This window comes from Pistacia vera, unplaced genomic scaffold, assembly GCF_008641045.1.
Source record: "Pistacia vera cultivar Batoury unplaced genomic scaffold, PisVer_v2 Contig93, whole genome shotgun sequence".
Taxonomy (NCBI): Eukaryota; Viridiplantae; Streptophyta; class Magnoliopsida; order Sapindales; family Anacardiaceae; genus Pistacia; species Pistacia vera.
Window position 1 is genome coordinate 1652446 of NW_022196812.1, and position 27305 is coordinate 1679750.

At 34.0% G+C, this 27305-nt stretch overlaps 5 protein-coding genes and 1 long non-coding RNA gene across 6 annotated transcripts; 5 read left to right on the top strand and 1 right to left on the bottom strand.

Moving 5' to 3' along the window:
• The first annotated feature begins 2343 nt into the window (after positions 1-2343).
• LOC116120264 lies at positions 2344-2824 on the top strand. The gene is made up of 3 exons (XR_004126521.1): positions 2344-2431; positions 2535-2588; positions 2666-2824. It is a non-coding gene; the product is annotated as an uncharacterized LOC116120264 (long non-coding RNA).
• Positions 2825-2882: 58 nt separating this feature from the next.
• LOC116120354 (ankyrin repeat-containing protein ITN1-like) lies at positions 2883-3523 on the top strand. Its single transcript, XM_031406306.1, has 2 exons — positions 2883-3320; positions 3440-3523. The coding sequence occupies exons 1-2, from the start codon at positions 2883-2885 to the stop codon at positions 3521-3523; spliced, it is 522 nt and encodes a 173-aa protein (XP_031262166.1).
• Positions 3524-6144: 2621 nt separating this feature from the next.
• LOC116120355 lies at positions 6145-7300 on the top strand. Its single transcript, XM_031406307.1, has 2 exons — positions 6145-6242; positions 6837-7300. The coding sequence occupies exons 1-2, from the start codon at positions 6158-6160 to the stop codon at positions 7298-7300; spliced, it is 549 nt and encodes a 182-aa protein (XP_031262167.1). The 5' UTR covers positions 6145-6157.
• LOC116120356 lies at positions 7267-9603 on the top strand. The gene is made up of 6 exons (XM_031406308.1): positions 7267-7417; positions 7651-8148; positions 8222-8368; positions 8487-8624; positions 8757-8810; positions 9434-9603. Exons 1-6 carry the CDS (start codon positions 7333-7335, stop codon positions 9601-9603), a joined length of 1092 nt encoding a protein of 363 aa, XP_031262168.1. The 5' UTR covers positions 7267-7332.
• A 7251-nt stretch (positions 9604-16854) lies between these two features.
• On the top strand, positions 16855-18336 carry LOC116120259. Its single transcript, XM_031406209.1, has 3 exons — positions 16855-16905; positions 17000-17415; positions 17749-18336. The coding sequence occupies exons 1-3, from the start codon at positions 16857-16859 to the stop codon at positions 18334-18336; spliced, it is 1053 nt and encodes a 350-aa protein (XP_031262069.1). The 5' UTR covers positions 16855-16856.
• Positions 18337-21029: 2693 nt separating this feature from the next.
• On the bottom strand, positions 21030-21822 carry LOC116120260 (germin-like protein subfamily 3 member 1). The gene has a single exon (XM_031406210.1). The coding sequence runs from the start codon at positions 21781-21783 to the stop codon at positions 21154-21156; it is 630 nt and encodes a 209-aa protein (XP_031262070.1). The 5' UTR covers positions 21784-21822; the 3' UTR covers positions 21030-21153.
• Positions 21823-27305: the final 5483 nt, after the last annotated feature.

Sequence of the window (27305 nt, forward strand, 5' to 3'; positions counted from 1 at the left end):
TGTTTGTAATTTGCATAATAAACTGATACTACAGAGCCAAAAAACAGAGTTTGTGTGATTCTGTCTGCAGGTTTTTTATTCTGGATTTTCTGGAATTACTTAAGACTGATATCGTCAAATTGTTTTATTAAAAGCGAAGAGAACTCCAAATAGCCTACAAATTACGGAATTAACCACAGGGAAAATACCAAAAGACTTCTTCACAGACAACTGAAGTTCCGAATTTGGCATAATTTAGATACTTCAGAAGTCCACTAATTTCCTAGTATAGAAATTTTGTATAGGGAAGGGCAAGCGGCTAGCCGGTTTAGCTCTTTGAAGATAGAATGTAATTATATATCTAATTCTTTATAACAAAGATAAATTAAATAAGCAGAAAACATAAATATTTAGCCAGTCTTTATTTTTGTTTTTGTTTTTTATGTAATCTCTTTATAAATGAATTGTTTTTTTTATTTTTTTTTATTTTGTCCATTTTGCCTGGAAATGTTCCTTGTTATCTGAATTCCCAACACTTTCTAGTTTTAAAAGAATAGAATTTCAACTTTGATTGCTAGTTAAGAAATGAACTAATGCCAATACAAAAAATTGGTACATAAATATTCTGTTTGCAAACGGAAAAAATGGTACAAATTCATGAAAGCTTAACCCACATATGCAATTGGCATCACGTTTTAATCCTATCTTAAAGCATTACAGCTTAAAGATATAACATATTTACGAACACTAGACATTGATTTGTTAAAGCAAAAGCAAAATGAGGGCGAAAGCAAAGCCGTAGAGATAAAGAACAAAGTAAAAACAAAGAACAATATCATAAAAGTGAAAAGAACATCCCTTGTTTTCACTCAAAGAACAATAAAAAATTTCAAAAGTTTCATTTCGAGGGGAACTGGGGAAGGTATTACTTTGCAACAACTCAAATTATTGATCACATTTCTTAATTAACGCCGGGGGAGGCCTCAATAAATACAGATTATAACATATGTATGTTTATTAATTTCTCCTTAAAGATCGAGTCTTAAAACTTGTTTTCCTCCTTATATTTCTTTCCTTGGCTTTCAAGTGTTGGAAACTGTCATTATATTTTCAAATTTTGGAAGGATACAAAGAGAGGGAAGAAAAAATAATTTGCATGGAGCAAAAGGTGAGTGATGAAGGTGAAGTGCTGGAGCCTGTTCAACCTAACAGCTTTATCAGAAATGAAGAGTCCAGTAGTAGGAGTCATGACCCTCCAAAGACAGAAAGTAAGTTAAATTCTGATAGTATCATTTAATTAATTACAGTATTTGTGTCTTACAAACCTTTCTCGTGTTTAATTTCTTCTTAGACCCAAACATTACTTAAATTTATTGGATATGGGCGTATTTTAGTTAATGAACCCATGGCTAATAGTATTTATGTCTTACTTTCTCATGTTGAAGTGGTCATATAATTTGCAATTAACAATGAACCCAATAAGTGAGGATCATGTTTAAGTACTGGAAATTATGCAAGGCTATTCAACAAAATGATTGAAAAGGTGTAGAAGATTTCGTGACAAAATGATTGAACTGGTAAAATCTTTTATCGGTTCTGGTCTCTATAGTAAGTGTCGTTGCCATATATATTCCATATTAGTTAGATAACATTCAATTGTCAACGTAAACTCTGAAAGCATTTGTCAATAATTATGTTACCTCAACTCCATTTACAGGTTCAGCTTTTGATTTATTTAAGAAATATCCAAACTTAGTAACTGAAAATGAGGATTGAGGAAGTATACTAGAAGAGCTAGCTTATAAGCCACTGGCATTTGAAAGTGGTAGTCGGTTTGGATATTGGCTACGTTTAATCTATCATTGTATATGTGCTACTCTTTAGCTACTTTGTATATGGAATCTATCACTAGACAGTATGTCAAAATTAACAGCGCTTGCATGTTTTTGTAGGGATTCCTGTGCAGGAAGAACATATTCATTATCCCACAATTGTGCTTAGAGACACGGAGAGTCAAATTGAGACTTTAAAGAAGTTCAAAAAATTCACTTATTTTATTGTCGACAAATCTCTACTATATCTGGTTTGTGGATCACCTCCCATATCTAATTTTATTTAATGATCCATCTTTTAAATTCTATTACTTATAATACTAACTAAAAGATGCTATTTGTTTTATATCATAGCTGCCTTGTGCCAAAAGTTTCACATTTTGCTGTGGAATGCCCTCATTAATCTAGGCATATNTACTTTCTATATGGAATCTATCACTAGACAGTATGTCAAAATTAACAGCGCTTGCATGTTTTTGTAGGGATTCCTGTGCAGGAAGAACATATTCATTATCCCACAACTGTGCTTAGAGACACAGAGAGTCAAATTGAGACTTTAAAGAAGTTCAAAAAATTCACTTATTTTGGATCTATTAGTCGACAAATCTCTACTATATCTGGTTTGTAGATCACCTCCCATATCTAATTTTATTTAATGATCCATCTTTTAAATTCTATTACTTATAATACTAACTAAAAGATGCTATTTGTTTTATATCACAGCTGCCTTGTGCCAAAAGTTTCACATTTTGCTGTGGAATGCCCTCATTAATCTAGGTATATGTTCAACTATTTCTAATTAGAATGAGTACTTTAAAGACATATTTCTTCTGCTGACTTGAGTTGAATTACAGTTCCAGGCATCAAATACATAAGTGATATAAAGTTGATGCACATTCAAACCCTTGAAATAGTTTGAATGATGTGCCATGAGGGAGTTATATGGATTAATGCTGAAGCCTCGAAGTCATTGGCTACTCCAATTTTAACAGCCACAAGATTCGGGATTTGCGAGATTGCACGCGAAATTTTCAATGCCTATTTCTATTCTTGTTTTTTTGAATAATTAACATGTTATTTCATGTTCAGGCTGCGGAAAGTTATGTCCATTCATCCTTTCAAGATCAAAAAAATTCATTCAATAAAACTCCTAGAGAAGTGTTTACAGAAGAACACAAGGATTTAGTTAAAGAAGGTGAAAAATGGATGAAGGGTACTGCTTCATCATGCACTCTTGTAGCAGCACTGATAATCACAGTAGTGTTTGCAGCAGCTTTTACTCTACCAGGGGGCATCAATAATGACAGCATACCCAATTTCTTGCACGAAATACCTTTCATAGTCTTTGCTATATCAGATGAGCTTGCACTCTTTTCTTCTACAGCATCAATGCTAACGTTCTTGAGAATCCTCACTTCAAGTTACTCAGAAGATGATTTTTTGGAGTCATCGCCAAAGAAGTTAATGGTTGGCCTTATGACCTTGTTCTTTTCAATTGCAAGCATGATGGTAGCGTTTGGTGCAACATATTACATAGTTCTTTCAAACCCATGGAAATGGGTTATCATTCCAATTGCCTCACTTGGTTGTCTCCCAATAATGTTATTTGCAATTTTGCATGGTTGCAGTTTCCTTTCTTGGTCGATATATTTATATCCACTTATAGGCCTACTATTCGCTTCAACCGCAATCAAGCAATTGAGGATGTATGACCATGTAATTATATCTTCAGGAGCTAAAAAAAGGTCTTTCTTGTCTAACTATATAGTCATTATCAGTTTCAATTTCTTCTTATATTTATTGTAAATAACACATTAATTTGATAGATATTATAAACTTGATAGAAACGTTGAACTGAAAGCAGAACAAAACCAGAGCACCACATTACAACCAAACAGAGCAGCCTAGTCCTTTAGCTAGAATTTTAAATTTAATGGTTTAAATTTATACCTCATCTTTGCATAAAGCAGTATTGGTTTCAAATTTCATTCATTTTAAGCAATTATTTGACTTTATCTTTGAAAATTAATATAAACAAAAACCAGAAATCGTTGGAAAATGAGCTTTTAGATCAAGACTAATTAGGAGGAATTGAGAAGAGAAGTGTTTTGGAAGACAAGATTACTATTGCTTCTCAAATTTGGCTTGTACAGAATGGTTGGGTATCACCCCTTTTTATAGCGCTCAAGGGCCTAGTTAGTAAATCACAAATAAAATGCAAATTATATGCCCAGCTGTATAATTCGCTTTATCATTTGCAAATTTCCATATGTAATCAACACATCTGTATCATTTGCGAACTATATGCCTTAGACGTTTTATTGGCAAATTATTCTCGTATCTGAATTATTCTCAAATTTTTACAAACATATATTTCACCATTCGTCATATCATGCCCATAAAATTCTTGTACCTTTTTTTTTCGTACCCGTATCTACTAATTAGGGTGAGTTTTTGTTATAGACTATAATTTGAATCTTGGTTGTATAATTTATTTATTTTATTTGTTTGGAGCTCTAGTTTAACTTTGAATTTAGGTTTTGTTATGTGTTTGATTTGAGACAATGACTGAATCTTGGCTATATATTGTGTTTAAGTCTGGAGACTATAATTTGAATCTCAGTTATATATTGCGTTGTATTATTGGACCTAATGGTTATTGGTTAATTGAATACTTTGCATTTGAAATGCTATATTGATTTTAACTAGGTGGTCCATGAAAAGTGCTAAAACCAGGATTGATATTATTGTATTTTTCAAAACATATTGTTGACAATGTACCGTATTAAACCCGTATATACCCATACCGTATTTTTTCGCATCAGAATTTTATGGCCGAATTTTTACAACCTTAATTTTTGGCCATTTGTCGTATCATACCTATAAAATTCTCGTATCCTTTTTTTTGCTGTACTCGTATTTACTAACTAGGCTCAAGGGAGTCTTCTACACTCCAACTCCTAACTACCACATACCTTAATAAATATTATCTATCATATTCTATAATTAATAGCTACCTCACAACTTTCTAATAAATGAGATATTTTTACAAGATATTTCTAGTCACAAGGCCTATTATTTAGGCTAAATACATGGGTCAAATATGGGCTTTACATTGGGCTTAGAAAGAATATTAAGCTAACAATTTATATGGGTCGAAGTGATAAACCCAAATAGTCTTGGCCGAAATAAGTTTAATGTTCAACATAAATGGCTTTGGATGATCTTAGGATATAGAATAAATGGACATCAAACTAATAAATCTAATACTATTTAAATTCGATGTGACTCATCCAGTTTAGGAATTAGGATATATAACCACTGACTTCAAGCCGAAGTTCATAATCTTCAGAAGATTTAATCAAGACTTCTTTATTTTCACGTGATATTGGTGTTCCACCAGAAGTTTGATCTTCACAACAAACTGATCCTTACTTAAATTCGGTTTTGAAGTTGAAGTTTTCTCCCTTTTTCTCCTCTTTTGTAAAGAACGAAAGAGATGATCCTTATACCAGGGTAATATATATTTGTGAAACCAATTTATCCACCAGAAAAGCCAGCTAGAGAGCAGCGTATTGGAGTACATGCAGGTAGAAAAATAGCATAAATCATCAAAAGATAAAACATAGAGAACTAATTATGGAATAAAGTACAAATAGCACTATGTTTCTTTGGTTATTTCATTCTTTAACTATCTTTTCCCTTTTTCTTTTTCTTTTTCTTTTTGGTTTTCTTCAATTTGTAGGGACGAGTTCCTGATTATCCGAATTCCATTTGTCTAACAGATCCCCCCACACTGACTGTTTGTAGAAAAAGAAAATTGCAACTTTGATTGTGACAGAAGAAATGAACCGATGCAAACCATTAAGAAGAAGATTCATTAGTTCATTAATTAATGAAATAGTATATCGCTATGTTTCTGGAAAATCTGGAAGGAAAATGAAAAGGCAAATTTGGAGAAAAAGGAATTATATATGAAAGTTGATGAAAGGCTTCATGGCTGCATATATATATGTATATATCGTTGGGCAAAAGCTCACCAATTAAGAACAAATACTATAATTGAATTAAGCAAATATAAGAGGGAAAAAAGAACAAAAAGAATTTGATTGTTGAGCTGTGTAGATTAATCTACTGAAAAGCTACAGAGTTAAAGAAACTTCAAAATCTTTTACAACAAGGTCTAATTAAATATTGTAAAAATGGCTCTTTAAGTACTGATTTTAACAGAAATTCATTAGTTTGTCATTGACACCTATTGAAACTTGTCTTCCCCTTGGTTTTGTTCCTCCGTTTCTGAATCTTGGACTTTGATTGTTGCAATACAAAGAGAGGAAATCACTTACATGGAGCAAACAGTCAGCAATGAAATAAAGTCCAGCGGTGAAGCTGAACCCAGTAGCAGCAGTCATGGCCCTCCGAGGAGAGAAGGTAAGTTAAATACATACAAACACACACACGCGCGCACGCACACAGAGGATCAAGGATTGACCAAGTAAGTGTATAATGCGGTTGAGCACGCGCACACGTGCGCACACGTGCGCACACACACACACATACACACACACACACACACATATATATATATGACTTAGGGGTCTGGACAATCTTCCACGTATCTCAATCAATCTTTCGAAGCCTTGGAACTATCGACTGGGCATACACACACACACACATATATATGGGGTCCGGGTCAGTTTACGCGTATCTCAATTATTCTCCCGAGGCCTTGGAACTGCTAGCAGAGTAGGAGTCTCAATGACCACTCCTATTAGTGTCTAAGAGGACTTAAACTTAGAAGCTTATGAATCTTTTTTTGTTCTTTTACTATATATATATATATATATATATATATATAAGTCGATTGCTTCTAAAACCCTATAATCTTTGGGAAACAGGAAACGACGACTTTTGAACTTTATCTTGTGATACACTGATAGTATTTTAGTATTAAGCATCCTTTAAATTCTTATACTCATTCAATAACTAATAGTATTTTGTGTCTTAACAATTCACAATTAACAGTTAATCCATCGAGGGCGGACATTGAGGATCATGTTCGTTGCTGGAAACTATTCAAGGCTATACGGCAAAATGATTGGAAAGGTGTGGCAGATTTCATACGCCTAAATCCCGCTGCCTTGACCGAACCGATTAAAGTATTTGAGATGGAAACGGTTTTTCACGTAATCAGTCGAGAGTTAAGTGCCCCCTCTTGGCTTATCAAGAAGCTCGTATCAGGTGTCCCTCCAGACACACTAGAACAGTTGACAGATAAAGACAACGAATCGGCCTTATTCATGGCTTCTATATACGGCAATAGAAAGGCTGCAGAAGCCTTTGTGAAGTGGAATTATCATTTGCCAAACAGGAGGAACCGCTCTGGTTTACTTCCAATTCACACAGCAGCAAAATATGGCCACAAGGAGATAATTCAATATTTNCTTCCCCTTGGTTTTGTTCCTTCGTTTTTTGAATCTTGGATTTGACTGTCACAATACAAAGATAGGAAATCACTTACATGGAGCAAACGGTCAGCAATGAAATAAAGTCCAGCGGTGAAGCTGAACCCAGTAGCAGCAGTCATGGCCCTCCGAAGAGAGAAAGTAAGTTAAATACACACACACACACATATATATACATATAGTAAGAGTCCGAATGACCATGATTATTAGTGTCCTGAGAAATTAATGAATCTCCTTTTGTTCTTTTACTGTATATATAAAAGTCGATTGCTTCTAAAAGCCTATATATAGTATTTTAGCATTAAGTATCCTTTAAATGCTTACGCTCATTCAATAACTAATAGTATTTTGTGTCTAACATTTACAACTAACAGTTAATCCATCGAGGGCGGAGATTGAGGATCATGTTCGTTGCTGGAAACTATTCAAGGCTATACGGCAAAATGATTGGAAAGGTGTAGAAGATTTCATACTCCTAAATCCCACTGCCTTGACCAAACCGATTAAAGTATTTGAATTGGAAACGGTTTTTCACGTAATCAGTAGAGAGTTAAGTGCCCCCTCTTGGCTTATCGAGAAGCTCGTATCAGGTGTCCCTCCACACACACTAGAACAGTTGACAGATGAAGACGGCGAATCCGCTTTATTCATGGCTTCTTTATACGGCAATAGAAAGGCTGCAGAAGCCTTTGTGGGGTGGAATTATCATTTGCCAAACAGGACGAACCGCGTTGGTTTACTTCCAATTCACACAGCAGCAAAATATGGCCACAAGGAGATAATTCAATATTTACTGAAAGTGACAACTGCTCCCCTGGATGACGACAATGGCGTTCAACTGCTTATAGATTTAATCACGTCTGGTCACTATGGTAAATGCAATCCTTATAGATTATAAATTAGGCAATTTACATAACATCCAATATTTGTCAACTACATTTACAGGTGCAGCTTTTGATTTATTGAAGAAATATCCAGACTTAGTTTCTAAAACAGAGGACAGAGGAAGAGTTTTAGAAGCGCTGGCTAATAAGCCACTGGCATTTGCAAGTGGTAGTCAGTTGGGATATTTGCAACAGTTAATCTATCATTGTACGCTACTCTCTATCATCTTCTTTTGTTCTTTATCTTTAGTTTTTATTATTAATAATCTATTATAATTGAGGAATTTCAGAAATCGTGGCTAATAAGCTTTTGCATCACTTTGCAGGTATTCCTGTGCAAGAAGAACACATATATTTCCCAGGAAGTGTGGTTAGAGATGTAGAAAATCAATATGAGAATTCAAAGAACTCTAAGAGATTCTCTTTTTTTGGATGTATCCGTCGACATATCTTTCCTGCATTTGGTTTGTGGATCATCTCCCATCTAAATTTATTTATTAGTTGAATTAATAAATTTATTCCTCTTTTCAATTCTATTAACTTACGATTCTAATTAGAAACTGTATTTTTTTTTTTTTTTGTTGGTTATATCACAGCTGTTGTGTGCATGAAATTACACCTATGCTTTGGCATGCCATTATGCTCTCTAGGTAAATTTAAGCATTCAACAATTTCTAATTAGAATGAGCACTTTAAAGAGAAACATTCTTTGTTGAATTGGTGAATTACAGTTCCAGGAATCAAACTCATCCGGATATAAAGTTAATGCACAAGCAAACGAGAAATTGTTAGATTGATGTGTCATGAGGGAGTTATTTGGAGTACTGATGAGCCTTGAAGTCATTAAGAGTCCCAATTCTTACAGCCGCAAGATTGGGGATCTACGAGATTGTTCGTGAAATTCTGGACGCCTATTACTATTCTTACTGCTTTTGGGACGAAAATGGTCTGCTATTTTCATTTGCAATAATACATCGCCAGATAAAGTCTTTAGTCTCCTAAATAAATTGGACTTATTTTTGTGGGAGTGGAAAGCAGCCAGCAGGTTGAAAAAACTGACAACTATTGCATTTGACTGGAAGGTTGGTACCTTCAGATCAAGTCCCTGGAGCCGCATTACAGATGCAAAAGGAACTAAAATGGTTCAAGGTGATATATCTTCTTTATATAGCTTGCACTAACCGTGCAATAATCACAAGATTAAAGCTATTTATATTTGTGGTGTTGTTTTATTTTATGCTTATACTTACCATTGTTGTAATTTTGTTCTCAGGCTGTGTAAAAGTTTGTGCATCCATCCCTCCAGAACAACGAAATGGATCCGATAAAACTCCTAAAGAAGTGTTTACCAAAGAACATAAGAAATTGGTTAAAGAAGGTGAAAAATGGATGAAGGAGACTGCTTCATCCTGCATTGTGGCAGCTGCACTCAAATCACTGTAGTGTTTGCTGCAGCTTCACTTTACCAGGGGGAATGACAATGACGGGACCCCTAATTTTTTGTCTAAGAAATCGTTCAAAGCCTTTATCATATTCGATGCGCTTACTTTTTTTCCAGCAGTGCTTCATTGCTGATGTTCATGGGCATCGTCCTTCCCGTTATTCAGAAGAAGATTTTCTGGAGTACTTGCCAAAGAATTTTATTATGGGCCACATCGCTTTACTTCTCTCTGTTATATGCATGATGATAGCCTTTGGTGAAACCATGTTCATGATCCTTTCTCACAAATGTTTACCACTTATCTACCAATATCCTTGTTGGTTGCCTCACAATGATCTTATTTTCAAGGCTGCAGTTTCCCCCTTTTGATTGAAATGTTTTTATCCACTTATGGACGTAGCATGTTTACCAATACAGTAATGAATAATGTAACTCTCTTTATGTATACATATGCAATGTTCTTATTTCTATTAAGTTACAATTTCTATGTTTTTTCTTTAATTCAATAGACTTGTTTCTGAAGCTAACTACGTATATTGTATGCAGTTTCTATTGATCACCTCCTTATATAAACTTTGTTGCCGCCAGCCGATAATAGCCAATAGGATAAGTAGTGCACCAAAATTACACCTCCTCAATGGCCAAGGAGATAACAGACCTGGTCATCAACTTTTCAACTCAAAATCCTTTCAAGTTAAAGCCTACATCTTCTGGGAAGGGCACGGGTGAAGTTTTTAATAAAGAAAAAGGTTTGCTTTGTACATGTGTAGGGATTTTGCACGAGGATTTTTTCTTGCAAGGGATTGAAGTTTGGTTAGTTTCGAGTCAATTAGCTTGACCCACTAAAATATGCAGTTGTGGGTAAATGTGAAAGGAAGCTTGTGTTATCCATATAAACTTTCTATATTAATTTAACAATCACTGTCGTCTTTGCAGCAGCTTTCACTGTACCAGGTGGTAACAAAGAGGGTGAGATAGCCATTGCGCTTGCGATCTCTTATCTTCCACTGCTTCATTGCCAATGTTCTTGGCCATCCTCACCTCCGTTACTCAGAAACCGATTTAATTTCTGAAGTCCAAATTATGGCGTTCTCACCATATGGTGTGATGGTAGCATTTGGTGCAACCATTTACATAGTTATGTTTCGTCCATGGACCAATTGTCTTGCTTGGTTGTATCCCGGTGACCTTATTTACCTTGTTGCGTTTTCCTCTATTCGTTGAAATTTACTAATCCACTTATACATCAAGCATTTTGCAAGCAATTAAGTAAATTAAGGATGTAATTCTCATACAGAGACGATTTGTCCTTGAACTAAATAGGGCTGGTAAATATTAACTCCACTCTTTAAATATGATTATTGGTGTGCATATACTTACTCTTCTTGGGTCTTTCCTTTTTTCTTTTTTTTAAATATGATTAGGAAAGGTAAACTGTCAGAAAAACAGAGTACAATAATACTGTTTTCTAAATAACAGGTGTTGTTCGATAAAGGTTTAGTTTGAAATTTTTATACCTTCTATACTCTCATATAAAACTAAAAAATATTATCAGTAGTTTCATCATGCGGCCAGACACGACGATGGTCTGCTACCATATCTGGGGGTACGTTCTGCAAAGTGGACTCTATCAAGATTGTCTTTCAACAATCTATTACTTTCCTGACTAATTTTGCAACATATAACAAGATATATGCAAAACTAGTCAAGAATTGATAAATGGAAAACATGTATTTACTTGTAAGACTTTTAGTATCCTATTATATGTTGGAAGAGGAGCTTTTAGCTCAATACCAATTAAGAGGAATTGAGAAAAGAAGTGTTTTGGAAGAGAGGTCACAAATTTTTGCTTGTACAAAATGGCTAAAGGTCACCCCCTTCATAACTAATATCTACCCAAATAAATATCATCTATCACTTTCCATAATTAATAACTACATAACGGCTCACTAATAAATAAGATATTGTTATAAGATCTTTCCAAGTATAAAGTCTATTATGTTTGGGTTAGATATATGAGTTAAATATAGGTTTTACTTGGGCTTAGGAAGAAATATTAAACTAGCAATCTATAAGCCTGTTTAATTGATAGACCCAGATATTATTAGGCTCAAATCAAGTTTAATATTCAACAGTATTCGGCTTCGGCATGCTCTTCGCCCTATATTTTTTTCCCTTCGCTTTCCAAGTATGCAGGATGATGAGTATTAATAATGTCTTATATATTTACAAAAGTTTTCATTCAAGTATTTCGATTCCAAGTAATCTATCAACTTCTCTGGTCTTTTGCGTTTTTCAATTTTTGTCTTCCCTAGCTAATCATGGTTTTGAAACTGCAGATAAATAATATTAATTTAAGGTCTTAAAAGATATAAATTTAAGGTCTAATATTAATTGTATTTACTTTCTATCTAAATCTACGGCCACTTGACCCCATGACTCCGTCTACGGCCATTAGAGGGCCTGCTAGAGGCTAGCCGGTTGCGTTCTTTGAAGAAAAAAAAAAATTATATATTTATATATCTAATTTTGTATAGTGAAATCAAATTAGGCATAATATATAAATATTAATTAAGACTTGTATTTTTTTTCTGTCAAAGTCTATCTACATATAATCTCTTTATAAATTTATAATAACTTGTTTGTTACCAATACATGACACTTTGTCGAATTTCTAGTTCAGCAAATAATTTCAGGTAATACTATCTCTTAAATAAGATTCTACCTATTTTGTATTTTCATATGCTGTTAGCTAATCCTTTTACATTTTGTTGATAAGGTTAATAATTGTGATTTCATATTTTATTTTTTTCTATGATTAAAAGTGTTCGAACCAACTTATGAGCGTTTTAATTAATCCCTTAGAACTTTAAAACTACTGATTGAATAAAAGCTCTAGTTGCTATCTCTATTAGTAATCGAGGAGGGATTCAAACTTATGACCTCTTAAGTAACACATCAAAGAGTTTCTATTAAACCACTCAACCACCGAGAGGTAGTTAATTATTTCGTATTATTGCTTTCTAATTGAAATATTGAGATTACTATGTATACAGTATACACTCGGCTCTTTTTTGCAACATTTAACAATATATCAACAACAAAACAATCCCAAAAGTAACAATATATATATATATATATATATATAGAGAGAGAGAGAGAGAGAGAGAGAGAGAGAGAGAGAGAGAGAGAGAGAGAGAGAGAGCTTCTGGAATTGTTATATTAACGTATCTTCTCCTTTTATTTTATTTGCTAGCTTTTTCTGCCGTCCAGTTTGTGGGGACATATTCATAGTTACTTGAATTCCTAACGTAATCTTTAGTTTAAAAGAGAATTGCAACTTTGATTGTTAACTAAGATATGAATAGATGCATTAAAAATTTTCATGTAATTGATGGAAATTGTACTGAGCTTGTATGTTAAAAAAAAATGGAGGGATATTTTCACATAAATTGATGATCACATGAAAAAGATGGTATAAATTATTGAAAGCTTAACCAACAGATGCAAATGGCATCTCATATGCAAATTACTCTGATGCGTGTGATCTGCGATTTGGCCACGCGATCGGAGAACTTTGATGCGTGCAATCTGTGATCTAGCCATGCGATCGGAGAGCTCTGATACGTGAGATCTGCGATCTGACCACGCAATCGAAGAACTCTGATGCGTGCGATCTGTAATCTAGCCACGCCATCTAGGTGATTTGACGCATGCGATCTGCGATCTGACCACGCGATCTGAAAACTTTGATGCGTGCAATCTACAATCCGACCACGCGATCGGAAAACTCTAATGCCTGCGATCTGACCACGCAATCTGAGAACTCTGATGCGTGCGATTTGTGATCTGGCCACGTGATCAAAGAACTCTGATGTGTATGATCTGCGATCTGGCCACGTGATCTAAGAACTCTGATGCATGCGATTTGCGATCTGACCACGCGATAGGAGAACTCTGATGCATGTGATCTGCGATCTGACCATGCGATGTGAGAACTCTGATGTGTGCAATCTGCGATCTGGCCACACAATCATAGAACTCTAATGCATGCAATCTGCGATCTGACCACACGATCCAAGAGCTCTAATGCGTGTGATCTGCGATCTGGTCACACAATCTAAGGGCTCTGATGCATGTGGTTTGTGATCTGACCAAGCCATTGGGGAGCTTGGGCGCAGGTTCGAGACTTGCATGGGCCACCAAACTATTGATGCTTGATTTTGACACCAACGACTCGTACGTGCAAAGTGCTAAGAAAGTCTTAGAAATTACACTTGATAGATTCATGAGATTTGAATATGGTGCTGAGAGTATATATGTTTGCAGAAAACATAAATAAAAGATTGGCAAGAGAGATTTTTAAAGTGGTTCAGATGCTTAAAACAAATCTTACACTAACTGTTATTTTGCTATTCTCTGGCTATTTATCTGATATTGCCCATAAGGCATACAAAGATAGAGAAAAACTTTGTTTACAGAGAAAGATAATAAAGCTCAAATCTATGTCTAACTCTCATATGTCCAACCTCTTTTTTTCATAAAAAGAGGTGTCATTTATACACCTTTGAGGTCAATGTCATGAGTGTTTTACAAGTTGTCTTGATACATAGAGAGCTCTCATCCGTCTATCTCTTAAAATGAGATAAGATTGATATAAATATCTTTGAAGCAGTATGGGTTTGACAGTTAATACATTCTATCTTTTAGGCACTTATTAAGCTGACATCAGCTTGACATTTTAGGCCTAACATATGAAATTGTACAAACCGTAACAGAGAAGTACAATGAAGGGCAAAGCAAAGCCACAGAGATAAGATCCAACAAAAAGTGACAAATAAAAACTCAAATTAATTATGTCGGGGAAACAAATAAAAAAATTCCAAAAGATTTACGTCGGGGGAAGTAAGGAATTGCCTTCCCGCGACTCAAATTAATTATTCCAATTCTTCTTTACGAATTGGATGAGGCGTTGCCGTATTGCCTTATATATACTTGAAAACCGGTGCAATGTTTCACCAAAATTTTTCTCTGATCAGCGATCACTTGACCAGCAAAAGTACTTAAAGACAAGATGACAGACAGGGAACCTCCTGAGAATTTAGAAGGTAATTTTATTAGTTGGTTTTTCTTATTCTATACTTTACTGATGATTTAATGTCTAACATATCTAACACTTTATATGTTAAGACAAAATGACAGGCATGGAACGTCCTAAGAATTCAGAAGATAATTTTATTCATTGGTTTTTCTCATTCTATACTTTATTGATGATTTAATGTCTAATATAGCTAACACTTTATATGTTACGACAAAATGACAGACATAGAACTTCCTGAGAATTCAGAAGATAATTTTATTTATTGGTTTTTCTCATTCCATACTTTACTGGTGATTTAATGTCTAATATAGCTAACACTTTATATGTTAAGGCAAAATGACAGACAGGGAACTTCCTATGAATTCAGAAGGTAATTTTATTAATTGGTTTTTCTCATTCTATACTATACTGATGATTTAATGTCTAATATAGCTAACACTTTATATGTTAAGATAAAATGACAGGCGAGGAAAGTCCTGGGGATTCAGAAGGTAATTTTATTAATTGGCTTTTCTCATTCTCTGCTTTACTGATGATTTAATGTCTAATATAGCAAACACTTTATATGTTACGACAAAATGACAGACATAGAACTTCCTGAGAATTCAGAAGGTAATTTTATTTATTGGTTTTTCTCATTCTATACTTACTGGTGATTTAATGTCTAATATAGCTGGCAATTTATATTACCTACTTTCTCAATATATGCAGAATGGATGAAGAAATGTAAAGCGGCTACAGAATTTGATGAGGAGAAGTTTGTTCATTACAGGCCACTACGCAGAGCTATACAACAGAATGATTGGAAAGCTATTGGAGAATTCATTAGACATAATCACCCGCAGGTGTTCACGGACAAGATTTCCGAATTGTCTGCAAACTTTTTCCACTTAATTGTACGATCGGATAATGACGCCGCAATTTCATTGTTGCGAGAGAATGCACCGAAGTTTGCAGAATCTGTATTGGCAAAAGATGCTGATGGCAGGACGGTTTTATACAAGGCAGCAGCCTTGGGCAATAAAAAGGCTGTAGAAACCATTGTGAATTCTTTCCCTGATTTACCAAATACAACTTCAACTGCGGACGATGAGCTTTCAATTCATGTAGCAGCAAGCTTTGGACACGAGGAAATAGTTCAATTTCTACTTCCACGCACTAGATTACAAATAGAAAAAACAGAGTACAAATATCAGCTGGTTACATGTCTGATCGAATCTAATCTATTGGGTTAGTGCAATATAAACCTTAAATATGCGGGATCTATTTTTTCACTTACAATTGTTTAATTTATTAATTATATGGTATAGTCGTATAGATGACCCTTTTGGCTTCTTTCACAATACATTGTTGTGCTCGCTCTGATTTTAGTCTCTTCATGCACAGGTATAGCTCTTCGTTTATTGAAGAACCAACTGCGCGATCGTGTTTTGAATCGTGTTTTGAATCCAAAGCAAAAAGAGGAGATTTTAAAAATGCTGGCTAAAAAGCCTAAGCGGTTTAAGAGTGGGTGTCGGCTTGGATTTTTGCAACGCTTAACCTATAATTGTTAGTATCAAATAATCCCTGCTATCTTTCACTTTGTTAAATCACATGTCTAATGCACCCACATATCACATAATCTTCTCATTATAGTCTAGGATTATTTAAAAAAAAAAAAAAAAAGGTTTTTAATTTCTATGACCATATGTCATCAATCCTTGAAATCTGAGGACGGTTCAGATTAAAAAGTCAAGGATATTTCCATCCAAATACATAAGCCATCTGTTATCTTACAGTTTATTGTTGAAGAAATTACTTTTGAGTTTCAGAATTACACTAGTAGTGTTAAAGTCATAGGAAACCTTATCCTGAAGTTGAACTTGTATCCAACATAAAGATGCCTAAATTTCTCACGTGTATGTATTTTGCAGGCATTCCAGTGAAAGATGATAATATGCCTTCCCCTCAGGCCGAAAAGACCGATTTCCAAAACCCTGGAAGCGTAGATGGAGACATGGAAAACCCCAGACAGATATCTGAGATATCTGCAAGTACGTTTAATAGTAAATATCTCCAATAGTTTTTCATTTCACAATCTTCCATCTATAGACCACGATAATTGACCTTGTAAAGTCAACACTCAAAGCTATTTGTCTATATATATCAGGTGGAATGCGCCAAAAATTGAACTCTATGTTCTGGAATGTCCTCATGCGGCTAGGTAAGGATTTTAATGGTTGTGTGAATTCATTTCACCGGTTCTTTAAATAAAATTAATCTTCATTTATAGACTTGAGTTCAATATATATATACAGCCCCATGCATCAAACGCATACACGATGAAAAGTTAAATCACATGCAAGCGCTTGAAATTGTAAGAACAGTGTGTGGGGAAGTTGTTTGGGACTTTGAAAAAGCTTTAGAGGCATTAAAGCAACCAATCCTCATAGCTACAAGATTGGGGATTTTTGAGATTGTCGATGAAATTTTGAAGGTATATGAAAATGCTTTTTGTTTCGTTGACGAAGATGGGAAAGATGTGCAGCAGCTTGCAGTTTTGCATCGTCATGAAATAGTTTTCCGTATCATATTAAAGGAGTTAGGGAAAAGTTGGGAAGACTCCGTAGACAATGATTTGAACACCGTCCTGCACTTAGCCGGAAAGTCAGCACCTTCAAGTAAAATAGCAGGTTCAGCATTGCAAATGCAGCGGGAGGTGCAATGGTTTAAGGTGATCTATATACATTTGAGTAGTCCTTTTAGAACTAATTAATTAATTAATTTATGTCGTGCCAATCTTCTTGATACTATTTTACAAAAGTTTTTTATGCTTAATAAATTTGAAAAATGTTAAAGAAGAAGAAGAAAAGTATACATTTGATATTGTGTAACATTTATGATTTTATTCAAAACATCAACTAATTAATTTCACTCTTCAAAAGATTTATTATATTCACATAAAGCTTTTTCTGTATTATATTTCCTTAAAAAACTTTTTCACATAATATTCTATATATCTGAAATACTAAACGCATCATTAATTATATGTAAACTTTTTCATCAGGCTGTGGAAAATCTTGTGCCTCCATCCATGCAGGAGATGCAAAATAGTAAGGGTAAAACTCCTATACAAGTGTTTGAGGAAGAACATAAGACATTAGTTAAGGAAGGTGAAAAATGGATGAAGGGGAGTGCTTCATCATGCACGGTTGTTGCTGCACTCATAATCACCATAGTATTTGCCGCCGCTTTCACTATACCAGGAGGCACCAACACTGAAGGACCGGCTTTTATTATTTTCGCCATATCAGATGCGCTTGCATTCGTTTCTTCCATTGCTTCAGTGTTAATGTTCTTGGGAATCCTCACTACACGTTACTCGCCAGATGATTTTTTGAAGTCCTTGCCCGAGAAGTTAATTATCGGCCAAATCACCTTGTTCGTTTCTATTGCAAGCATGATGGTAGCCTATGGTGCAACGTTCTACATCAATTGCACTCATCAATGGAAATGGACTATCTTCCCAATTTTCCTTCTTGGCAGTCTCCCAGTGACCTTATTTGCAATGCTGCAGTCTCATCTCTTGTTTGAAATGATCTCTTCCACTTATGGACCTACTATTTTTCCATCAAAGGAAGAAATACGGATGTAATTCTCTCTCTCTCTCTCTCTCTCTCTCTCTCTAGATGTATATAACAACAAGTTAATTGTTCCTCGTTTAATAAAATAAATTCGACTTTGTATCAAAATTTGACTTCTCTTTTGTAATAAATTCATTTATTAGCTCCTATTTAATTAATTTTTATACAGTACTTAAGTAACAAAATGAAAATCAGATTAGTTAAAGCATTAATTGTAATGAAAATATATGGAGAAGGAAAAATGGGAGGTTTTGCTAGGCAAGGTCAGTGATTTTTCTCATTCTCCATAGATTGATCAATGTGTCAATACATGTAAAATTCTCAAGTAGTGTTGATGCTTGATTTTGGACATCAACGATTCGCACGTGCAAAGTGCTAAGAGAGTCTTAAAAATTACATATGATAGATCCATGAGATTTGAATATGGTGTTAAGATTATATGTGTTGCAGGAAACATAAATAATAGACTGACAAGAGGGGTTTTTATAGTAGTTCGGATGCTTAAAACAAATCCTACATCCACCATTATTTTATTATTCTCTGGCTATTTCCATGATATTGCCCGTAAGGCATACAAAGATAGAGAAATACTTTGTTTACAGAGAGAAATAATGAAGCTCAAATCTATGCCTAGCTCTCATATGCCCAACCTCCCTTTTCGTGAAGAGAAGTGTCAATTTATACACCTTTGATGTCAATGTAATGAGTGCTTTGCAAGTTGCCTTGACACATGGAAGGCTTCTGATCTATTCTTCTTTTAAAATGAGATAGGGTTGGTATAAGATATCTTTGAGGCGGTATGAGCTTAACAGGAATTACAATTTATCTTTTAGGCACTTATTGAGATAACATCAGCGTGACTTTTTAGGTATAACAAGTAGGTATCTAAAAATATCCTAATTTAAGATCTAGACTTAAACTACAGTTACACGCAAGATTTATCTTTCTTCATTGTTAAAAAGACAAAACTAATCGTACAAACTCTTGCATGCAAGAGTTGATCATTGTTAATGTAATTAAGATTTGAGTAATGTTAAACATAAAAAAAAAAAAAAAAAAAAATCTTACAAATGTTTCTATACAAAGTCATGTGTCAAGAAATGAATGGAAGAGTAATAAACTCATCATATTCACTCTTCCTTTTATTTCCTGCCACATTTTTATATGTTTAGTATTGTTGTTAAAGATTAAATATCCCAATTCAAAAATCAGAAGAGAGCTATTGTTAATATATATATATATATATATATATATATATACTGACTAAATCAAACAGTGCATTAGACTGTATAAAGTCTTCCATTTAATTTATTGTGGGGACAAAACAAATGGGAAGAGAGTGGCTAGTGTTATGTTGACATGCAAAGAAGCCTTAACCATACGCCCATACAGAAGGGATAAGATTATCTCTTGCCTTTTCTAGCAGTTCTATTATTTAATTTGTCGCTTAATTTAATTTTCTACCACAACATTTCTGTCGAACTTTGGAATTTAATTTGCAAAATTTCTAGAAGGAGAATTTATTTACTTGGGATAACTTAAAAGATCTAATTGAGTTGATTTTTTATTTTTTTCAATTCCTCATAAAGCAAGATATAAATCCAAGNTCTCTAGATATATATAACAACAAGTTAATTGTTCCTCGTTTAATAAAATAAATTCGACTTTGTATCAAAATTTGACTTCTGTTTTATAATAAATTCATTTATTAGCTCCTATTTAATTAATTTTTATACAGTACTTCAGTAACAAAATGAAAATCAGATTAATTAAAGCATTAATTGTAATGAAAATATATGGAGAAGGAAAAATGGGAGGTTTTGCTAGGCAAGGTCAGTGATTTTTCTCATTCTCTATAGATTGATCAATATGTCAACACATGTAAAATTCTCAAGTGGGTATCTAAAAATATCCGAATTTAAGATCTAGACTTAAACTACAGTTACACGCAAGATTCATTGTTAAAAAGACAAAACTATTTGTATAAACTCTCACATGCAAAAGTTGATCATTGTTAATATAATTAAGATTTGAGTAATGTTAAACATACAAAAAAATCTTGCAAATATTCTGTATAAAATAATGTATCAAGAAATGAATGAAAGAGTAAATAAACTCATCATATTCACTCTTCCTTTTATTTCATATCACATTTTTATCGTTTAGTATTATTATTAAAGATTAAATATCCCAATTCAAAAATCAGAAGAGAGCTATTGTTAATATACATATGGAAGTGCTGACTATATCAAACAGTGCATTTTTAACTAGGACTATATAAAGTCTTCCATTTAATTTATTGTGTGGACAAAACAAATGGGAAGAGAGTGACCGGCGTTACGTTGACATGCAAAGAAGCCTTAACCATACGCCCATACAGAAGGGATAAGATTATCTCTTGCCTTCTAGCAGTTCTATTGTTTAATTTGTCGCTTAATTTAATTTTCTACCACAACATTTCTGTCGAACTTTGGAATTTAATTTGCAAAATTTCTAGAAGGAGAATTTATTTACTTGGGATAACTTAAAAGATCTAGTTGAGTTGATTTTTTTTTTTTTTTTTTTTAAATTCCTCATAAAGCAAGATATAAATCCAAGGTCTAATATTCATTGTATTCTATTTTTTTTATTGGTAATAGTTACTTACAGTTAGATAACTGGATGATGTAAAGTTATATAAACTCTACATATCCGGCATTGTACGAAAATAGAAATCCACAAATTCCATTAATTAATTAATCAGAAAATTTCATAGCTCGGAGAACTACAAGAAGGCAGAGAATTAATATGATAAGAAGAAATTAACAATTTATAATTTCTTGGCAATCTTAGCCAGTGCCACCAAGAATACCCTTAAGCTTCTTCACAGTAGCATCGTCAAGGAAAGTAGTCTGCTCCACCAAAGAAGAAGCCAAGTTGTTACCAAACAATGCAAAATCAAGAATTTGTAGTCCAGGGTCTGGATTGTTAAAGCTCACAACAGCACTAGCTGGTTTCCCACCGCCATTCGTTTGAAAATGCAGCAATCCTTGCGGGAAAACCATGACATCACCCTTGAAAAGTGTCTTCACATAGACAGAATTAGCTGAAGAAATGAATCCGGCAGTAATTTTTCCATGCAACACGTATAGAATTTCGGACGCAGCCGGGTGAGTGTGCATTGGGACAACACCACCAGGCGCCAGGTCAAGCCGAGCAATGGACAATCCGAGGCCATTCAGGCCCGGGAATTGAGCTACAAATGAGGGAGTCACAGCAGCTTTGATAAGGTTTGTGGTGTTTCCAGCAACTCCAAGGCCTGTGAACACAAAGTCATTTGTTCTTACTTTGGTGGGTGTTATGCAAGGATAGCCTGCTGGACCTGCTGGCCGTTTCAGGTTTGCCACACAGAAGTCAATGGCAGCTGCATTCTTGGAGAAAGTGAAAAGGAGAGCAAAGAAGTAGAGTATCTGGAGCATTTTTGTGGTTTGGTATTGAATGTGGTAATCGTTTGATGGGTTTGGCTTGGTTTATATAGAACTTTGGATGCGTATAGATGAGGTTTGGAGCTCGTGCAATTTGTACATATGCCACAATTTAAAAAAAAAAAAAAAATCTACTCACGTCATTTAGCCCAATTAGTACTCCTACTTGTTTAAAAAGATAATATCCAACTTTAAGTTAAGGGACGCATTCTGAAACCATTTTTTGAGATAGGTGAGAAACAAATCCGAACTTCATCAAATAAAATAAGTAAAACAATCCGTAATAATCTTAACTCCTGGAACCACACTAATAAAAGGTTGATAGGAGATGTTACAATGAAAATATTATTTATCCAATAATATCATGTATGTATGTATGTATGTATGTATAGAGAGCAATATATTACACCGATAAATATACAAGGAGAGCAATATATTACAACAATAAGTAAGTACATGAAATGAAAATAGATATATGGAAAAAGGATATTCTGATTGGAAAAGAACAAAAATTTTGTTGCTGTGAAGCATATGGCCCTTGGTTGCCGAATTAAACAGATAAAAAACAGGAATCCTCTTTTTCTTGTAATTAAAAACTGATGATTGGAAAAAGAAAAGGAAATTAATTAGAGCACCGGCCCTTAAAATTGAACAGTGACAGGCATGATAAACAATGGCCCGTTTAGCACGACAAGTATTTAATGATATTGCCTCTCTTGAAAACTTTTTTTTTTTTTTTTTTTTTGTATGATAAAGGTATCCAAACCAGTTTGCGTATACTTTAACTAATTTTCTTAGGTCCTGAAAGTTCAACCAAATAATTCTCCAATAGCTACCTCTATTAGGGTCTGAGCAGACTCGAATTCAGAAACTTGAGAAAACTCATTTTACTCTTTGACTACCAGGCCACCAATGGTGGTTAAATTTTAACACTTATGCAGCTATGCTTTAGAGATTTCATAGACAGGTTGACACTTTGGGACATGGGACCAAATTCTCTTCTGATACAATCTTGTACACATAAAGTAACTTATCTGTTAATTGTTACTCAAATTGCAGCATATTTAAGAGGTTTTATGGTCAGATGAATATTCAGAAATTTAAATTTTAGAATTGTAATATTAATAAGATACAGTGGAAGAAAATTGCCAAGATATTGGGAAGTTAATAAATTATCCTAAAGTATTGTCCAGTTGCTTCACATGGGAACAGAGAAAGGAGGTGCATAAGAAGACAGATTGACAGCTAAAAGCTTAAAGTTTATCTTTCAAGCCTTGCTGTCCTACAATTCACAACCATGGAAACAATGAGTGGCCCTTGAGACTTCCCTTCCTGCTAAGATTTTTCATCCAAAGCAAATGCCGCAGTTGTCAAACAAGCTATATATCTAGAGTGCTTTGTCATATTTTGTTTTATCCTGAGATAATGCATTTTATCTTTGTCAATGAGAAATGATTTTTCCTTTGATTTCATAAAGCTATTGCCCAATCGAAACAAGGGAACTTTGGAAAAAGGAAAATGGGTTTAGAAGAAGCAGTTAGCTATTTTTTTGTCTTACTTTCTTGACTTATAATGTGGAAAATATGGACTTCTCAAACGTGTAGAAAAAGCAGTCAAGACCAAGTAGCTATAGTTAAAAAACTTTATTTAATTATTACTAAAATTAAGATAGCCATAGGAAGATAATTATGTAACATGTCGGCCCAATTGAATAAATATTGTCTCTTTGTGCAGAGGTTTACATGAAATTTATTTTTGAACTTCACGTAATCATTCTGTCTTATTCACTGGCAATGTAAAATGTGACAAATTAACATTTTAAAGTATTTTTTTAAATGAATTCATAGGCATTATATATGTGATATGATTCATACTTTACATGAGTTTTGGATGGATTATCGGCTTTGCATGAGTTTAGAATTGATTTGTAAATATTTAGGTTTGAGTCGGGTTAGATCTATGGTTAGTCCAAATGAATTAGGGTAACTATTATATGTATATTATTATAGTAGAAAAACCCTAATACAAGAAAAATAGAAAGAAATAGTAAGCTATCGGTACTTTTTTATTATAGTATTCTGTGGATTTTGAAACTCAATAAAATTGTTCTATTTAAATGTTGAATATAGTTCTAGTAATTAAGAACAAACCGGGTAAATTAATTATATCTTCTTTACTTTTCTGTTTTATTTATTATGTGTTTTGGTTATGATTTCAACATTATGTAATGGGTTTGTCTCCCAGTCTTAGTCTATAAATTGCCAATAAGTAGTTGATTCCGAAATTGCGGAAGACGAATTTCTGGCAACTGGAAAAAAAAAAAAAAAAACAAAAACAAAAATTACAGCTGAGAATGAAGTTTCTTGGAGGTTTTAAACGGAGGTTTAACGATCAGCCGCAAAGTGTTGTAGGTTATATGAATAATGCATGTGTAAAAGCTAAAGCTATGCAGATATTTAGAAACCAAAAATATTCTCCAATAATTTTGTAGCAGACTGACTCTGCAACGATGCCAAGTAGAAATATGAAGTGGACAAAAAGAAGAAAATAGCATTCAAAGTTTGAATTTTACAGGCTTTGAATGTGCATTCTGACGATATTTGATGATGAATATCATAAGGCTAGATTCTACTACTGCAATCAAATGTACTTGAATTTGCCAGACCACTTCTTTGGACAACCAGTCAACCACTGAGTCATAAGTGTCCACATTTAACTGAATTCTTTTTTGTTTTTTGGTTCTGGAATTGCTTTTAACAGCAAAAGCACATTATATAGCCGCTGTACTGTACGTGTTAAATGTTGTAACTATTAGTTTGTGTGTAACTATGCGAACCATCTTATTCACATCAGTGAAATTAAATGAAGAAAAAGGATACTGATTTAATAACCTTATTGAATAGTCTTGAATTGCTTTTAAGGGCAAAGGACCACGGTTTGGGACACTTCACGCATACCTCAACTAATTCTTAAGAGAGAATAGCGTAATAATCCATTAACCGAACATGAAATCGTGCATCTACCTATACTATCTTCAATTCGTCCTAACCATCTAGGCTACGCACGACATATTAATCGTCTTTATTCACAACAAAGAAAATGAAATGAAGGAAATATCTTTCTTAATATGGCAATCTTTTACCAAATTGTACGTTAACCATTCGATAATATTATTAGAGCAATAACAATCCTTGGATAGACTTGAAATTGATACCATACGCTTTGATTGAAGCCAGACTGGGCTGATAATGGATCACATCACAAATCCCTAAAGTGGCTTAAACTTGTAAAGATGAAGCCCACCTCTATGAAAAAGTATGCTCTTTGCAATTTTGTTTTTGTTTTTGATATTTCTATTTCCAACCTTTATGGTAAAGTTGGTGACAACAGGCAGCTAGGTCCACCTTTCAGAAATTTCACTGCATAAATGCTTAATATTCCTGCATTTCAAGAGTTTACCAAGCTACAATGGATCTGTAAATTGATGAATAAAAACCTGAAAAACAAATCCTAAAAACAAGATCTCACCCATCCATGGATAACCCAATGGTAAGGACGAATCAAAGGGCTACAAATGGTCATAGTGGTAAGAGCAAACCAATGGGCTGCAACCTGCAAATTAATGCAGTAATGAACAGTGATGGACAATGATGAGCAGTAAACAGTGCTTAATAGTGTCGACGATGTCAGGATGCAACGAATTTTGGCGTGGCACTTCGAAACGGCCAAATAAGTTAGGCTTGTGGCAAAGTCACAAGTTTTGTCATTTTTTAGCCTTTTGGAATCATTTAGATGGGTTTTTAGGCATTTTTTTTTTTTTTAAGTTTTTTAGGGGTGTGTTTGCAAACTTCTAGAGTTTTTTGGGTTTATTTACAATTTTTAGAATGTTTTAGGACCTCTTGGATGATTGTTTAATATTCTTTTTCTAGGTTTTTTTATTAGGGCAAACTATAAAAAGGTTATTATAACCGCAATAGAGCAGTTTTGATGATTATTTATATTAATGAAAGTTTAAGAACTTTTTATGGTTGTTTATTCGGTTTAGTATCCGAACTTCATATATTCTATGGTAGTTTTTTTTGTACCAATTATTTCTTGATTGTTCAATCATCTTATTATTTCGGCATTATAAATGGTAATGACAAATTATCGTGAGATAACTTTTGGTGGGTTGTTGTGGGATACCTCAATTATAAAAAGAAAAAAAAACGCGTCATATATCAAAGCCCTTTAAAATTTCTTAAGCCCCTAAAGATATAAAAAATCTAACAACACAAAGGTTTCTTTATATATTCAAAAAATTATTATACGTTTAAGACTTAACTGTGAATGAATTAATTTCCTTCTTATTATTTTTCATTTTAGTTTTTGTTCTGCAATACACAGTGCAATCAGTTGGGAACCAACCCGTAGAGTTAGGCAAAGCAGGAGAGTGACTGACTCACAAAGTCTGGTTCTGTGAGTCAAAGAAAAATATCTCAGCTCAGGTGAGGTTTAGACCTACAGATGAGACCTATAAAGGAGACTGTGAAAGTACTGCCAAAAATGCTTCACAGGGAAAGATGACTAAGACCAGAATCTAAAGAGCTCTATTCGTTCAAAGGAAACACACTGTATAATTTGAAAACAACCCGAGAGAAAAACCAATAATAATATTGGTTCATGAATGAATGAATGATGTGGTGAGTTCGTTGAAGCAGCATAATAAAGGAGAAAGAGAGGCATGTGTTCTGGGACAGAGAAACACAGAGTGAATAGTCCTGACCTCAAGAGTGCACTTCTCTGCTGACACTTTTACCTGCTAACTTTCAACAAAGTTTAAAAGTGACTGCTTTTAATTGCAAGCAAACAACACCAAACCTCTCTTTATCCAATGGTTTTTCACTTGCTCTGCTATTACNTGTAACTATTAGTTTGTGTGTAACTATGCGAACCATCTTATTCACATCAGTGAAATTAAATGAAGAAAAAGGATACTGATTTAATAACCTTATTGAATAGGCTTGTATTGCTTTTAAGGGCAAAGGACGACGGCTTAGGACAGTTCACGCACACCTCAACTAATTCTTAAGAGAGAATAGCGTAATAATCCATCAACCGAACATGAGATCGTGCATCTACCTATACTATCTTCAATTCGTCCTAACCATCTAGGCTACGCACGACATATTAATCGTCTTTATTCACAACAAAGAATATGAAATGAAGGAAATATCTTTCTTAATATGGCGATCTTTTACCAAATTGTTATCATTAGAGCAATAACAATCCTTGGATAGACTTGAAATTGATACCATACGCTTTGATTGAAGCCAGACTGGGCTGATAATGGATCACATGACAAATCCCTAAAGTGGCTTAAACTTGTAAAGATGAAGCCCATCTCTATGAAAAAGTATGCTCTTTGCAATTTTGTTTTTGTTTTTGATATTTCTATTTCCAACCTTTATGGTAAAGTTGGTGACAACAGGTAGCTAGGTCCACCTTTCAGAAATTTCACTGCATAAATGCTTAAT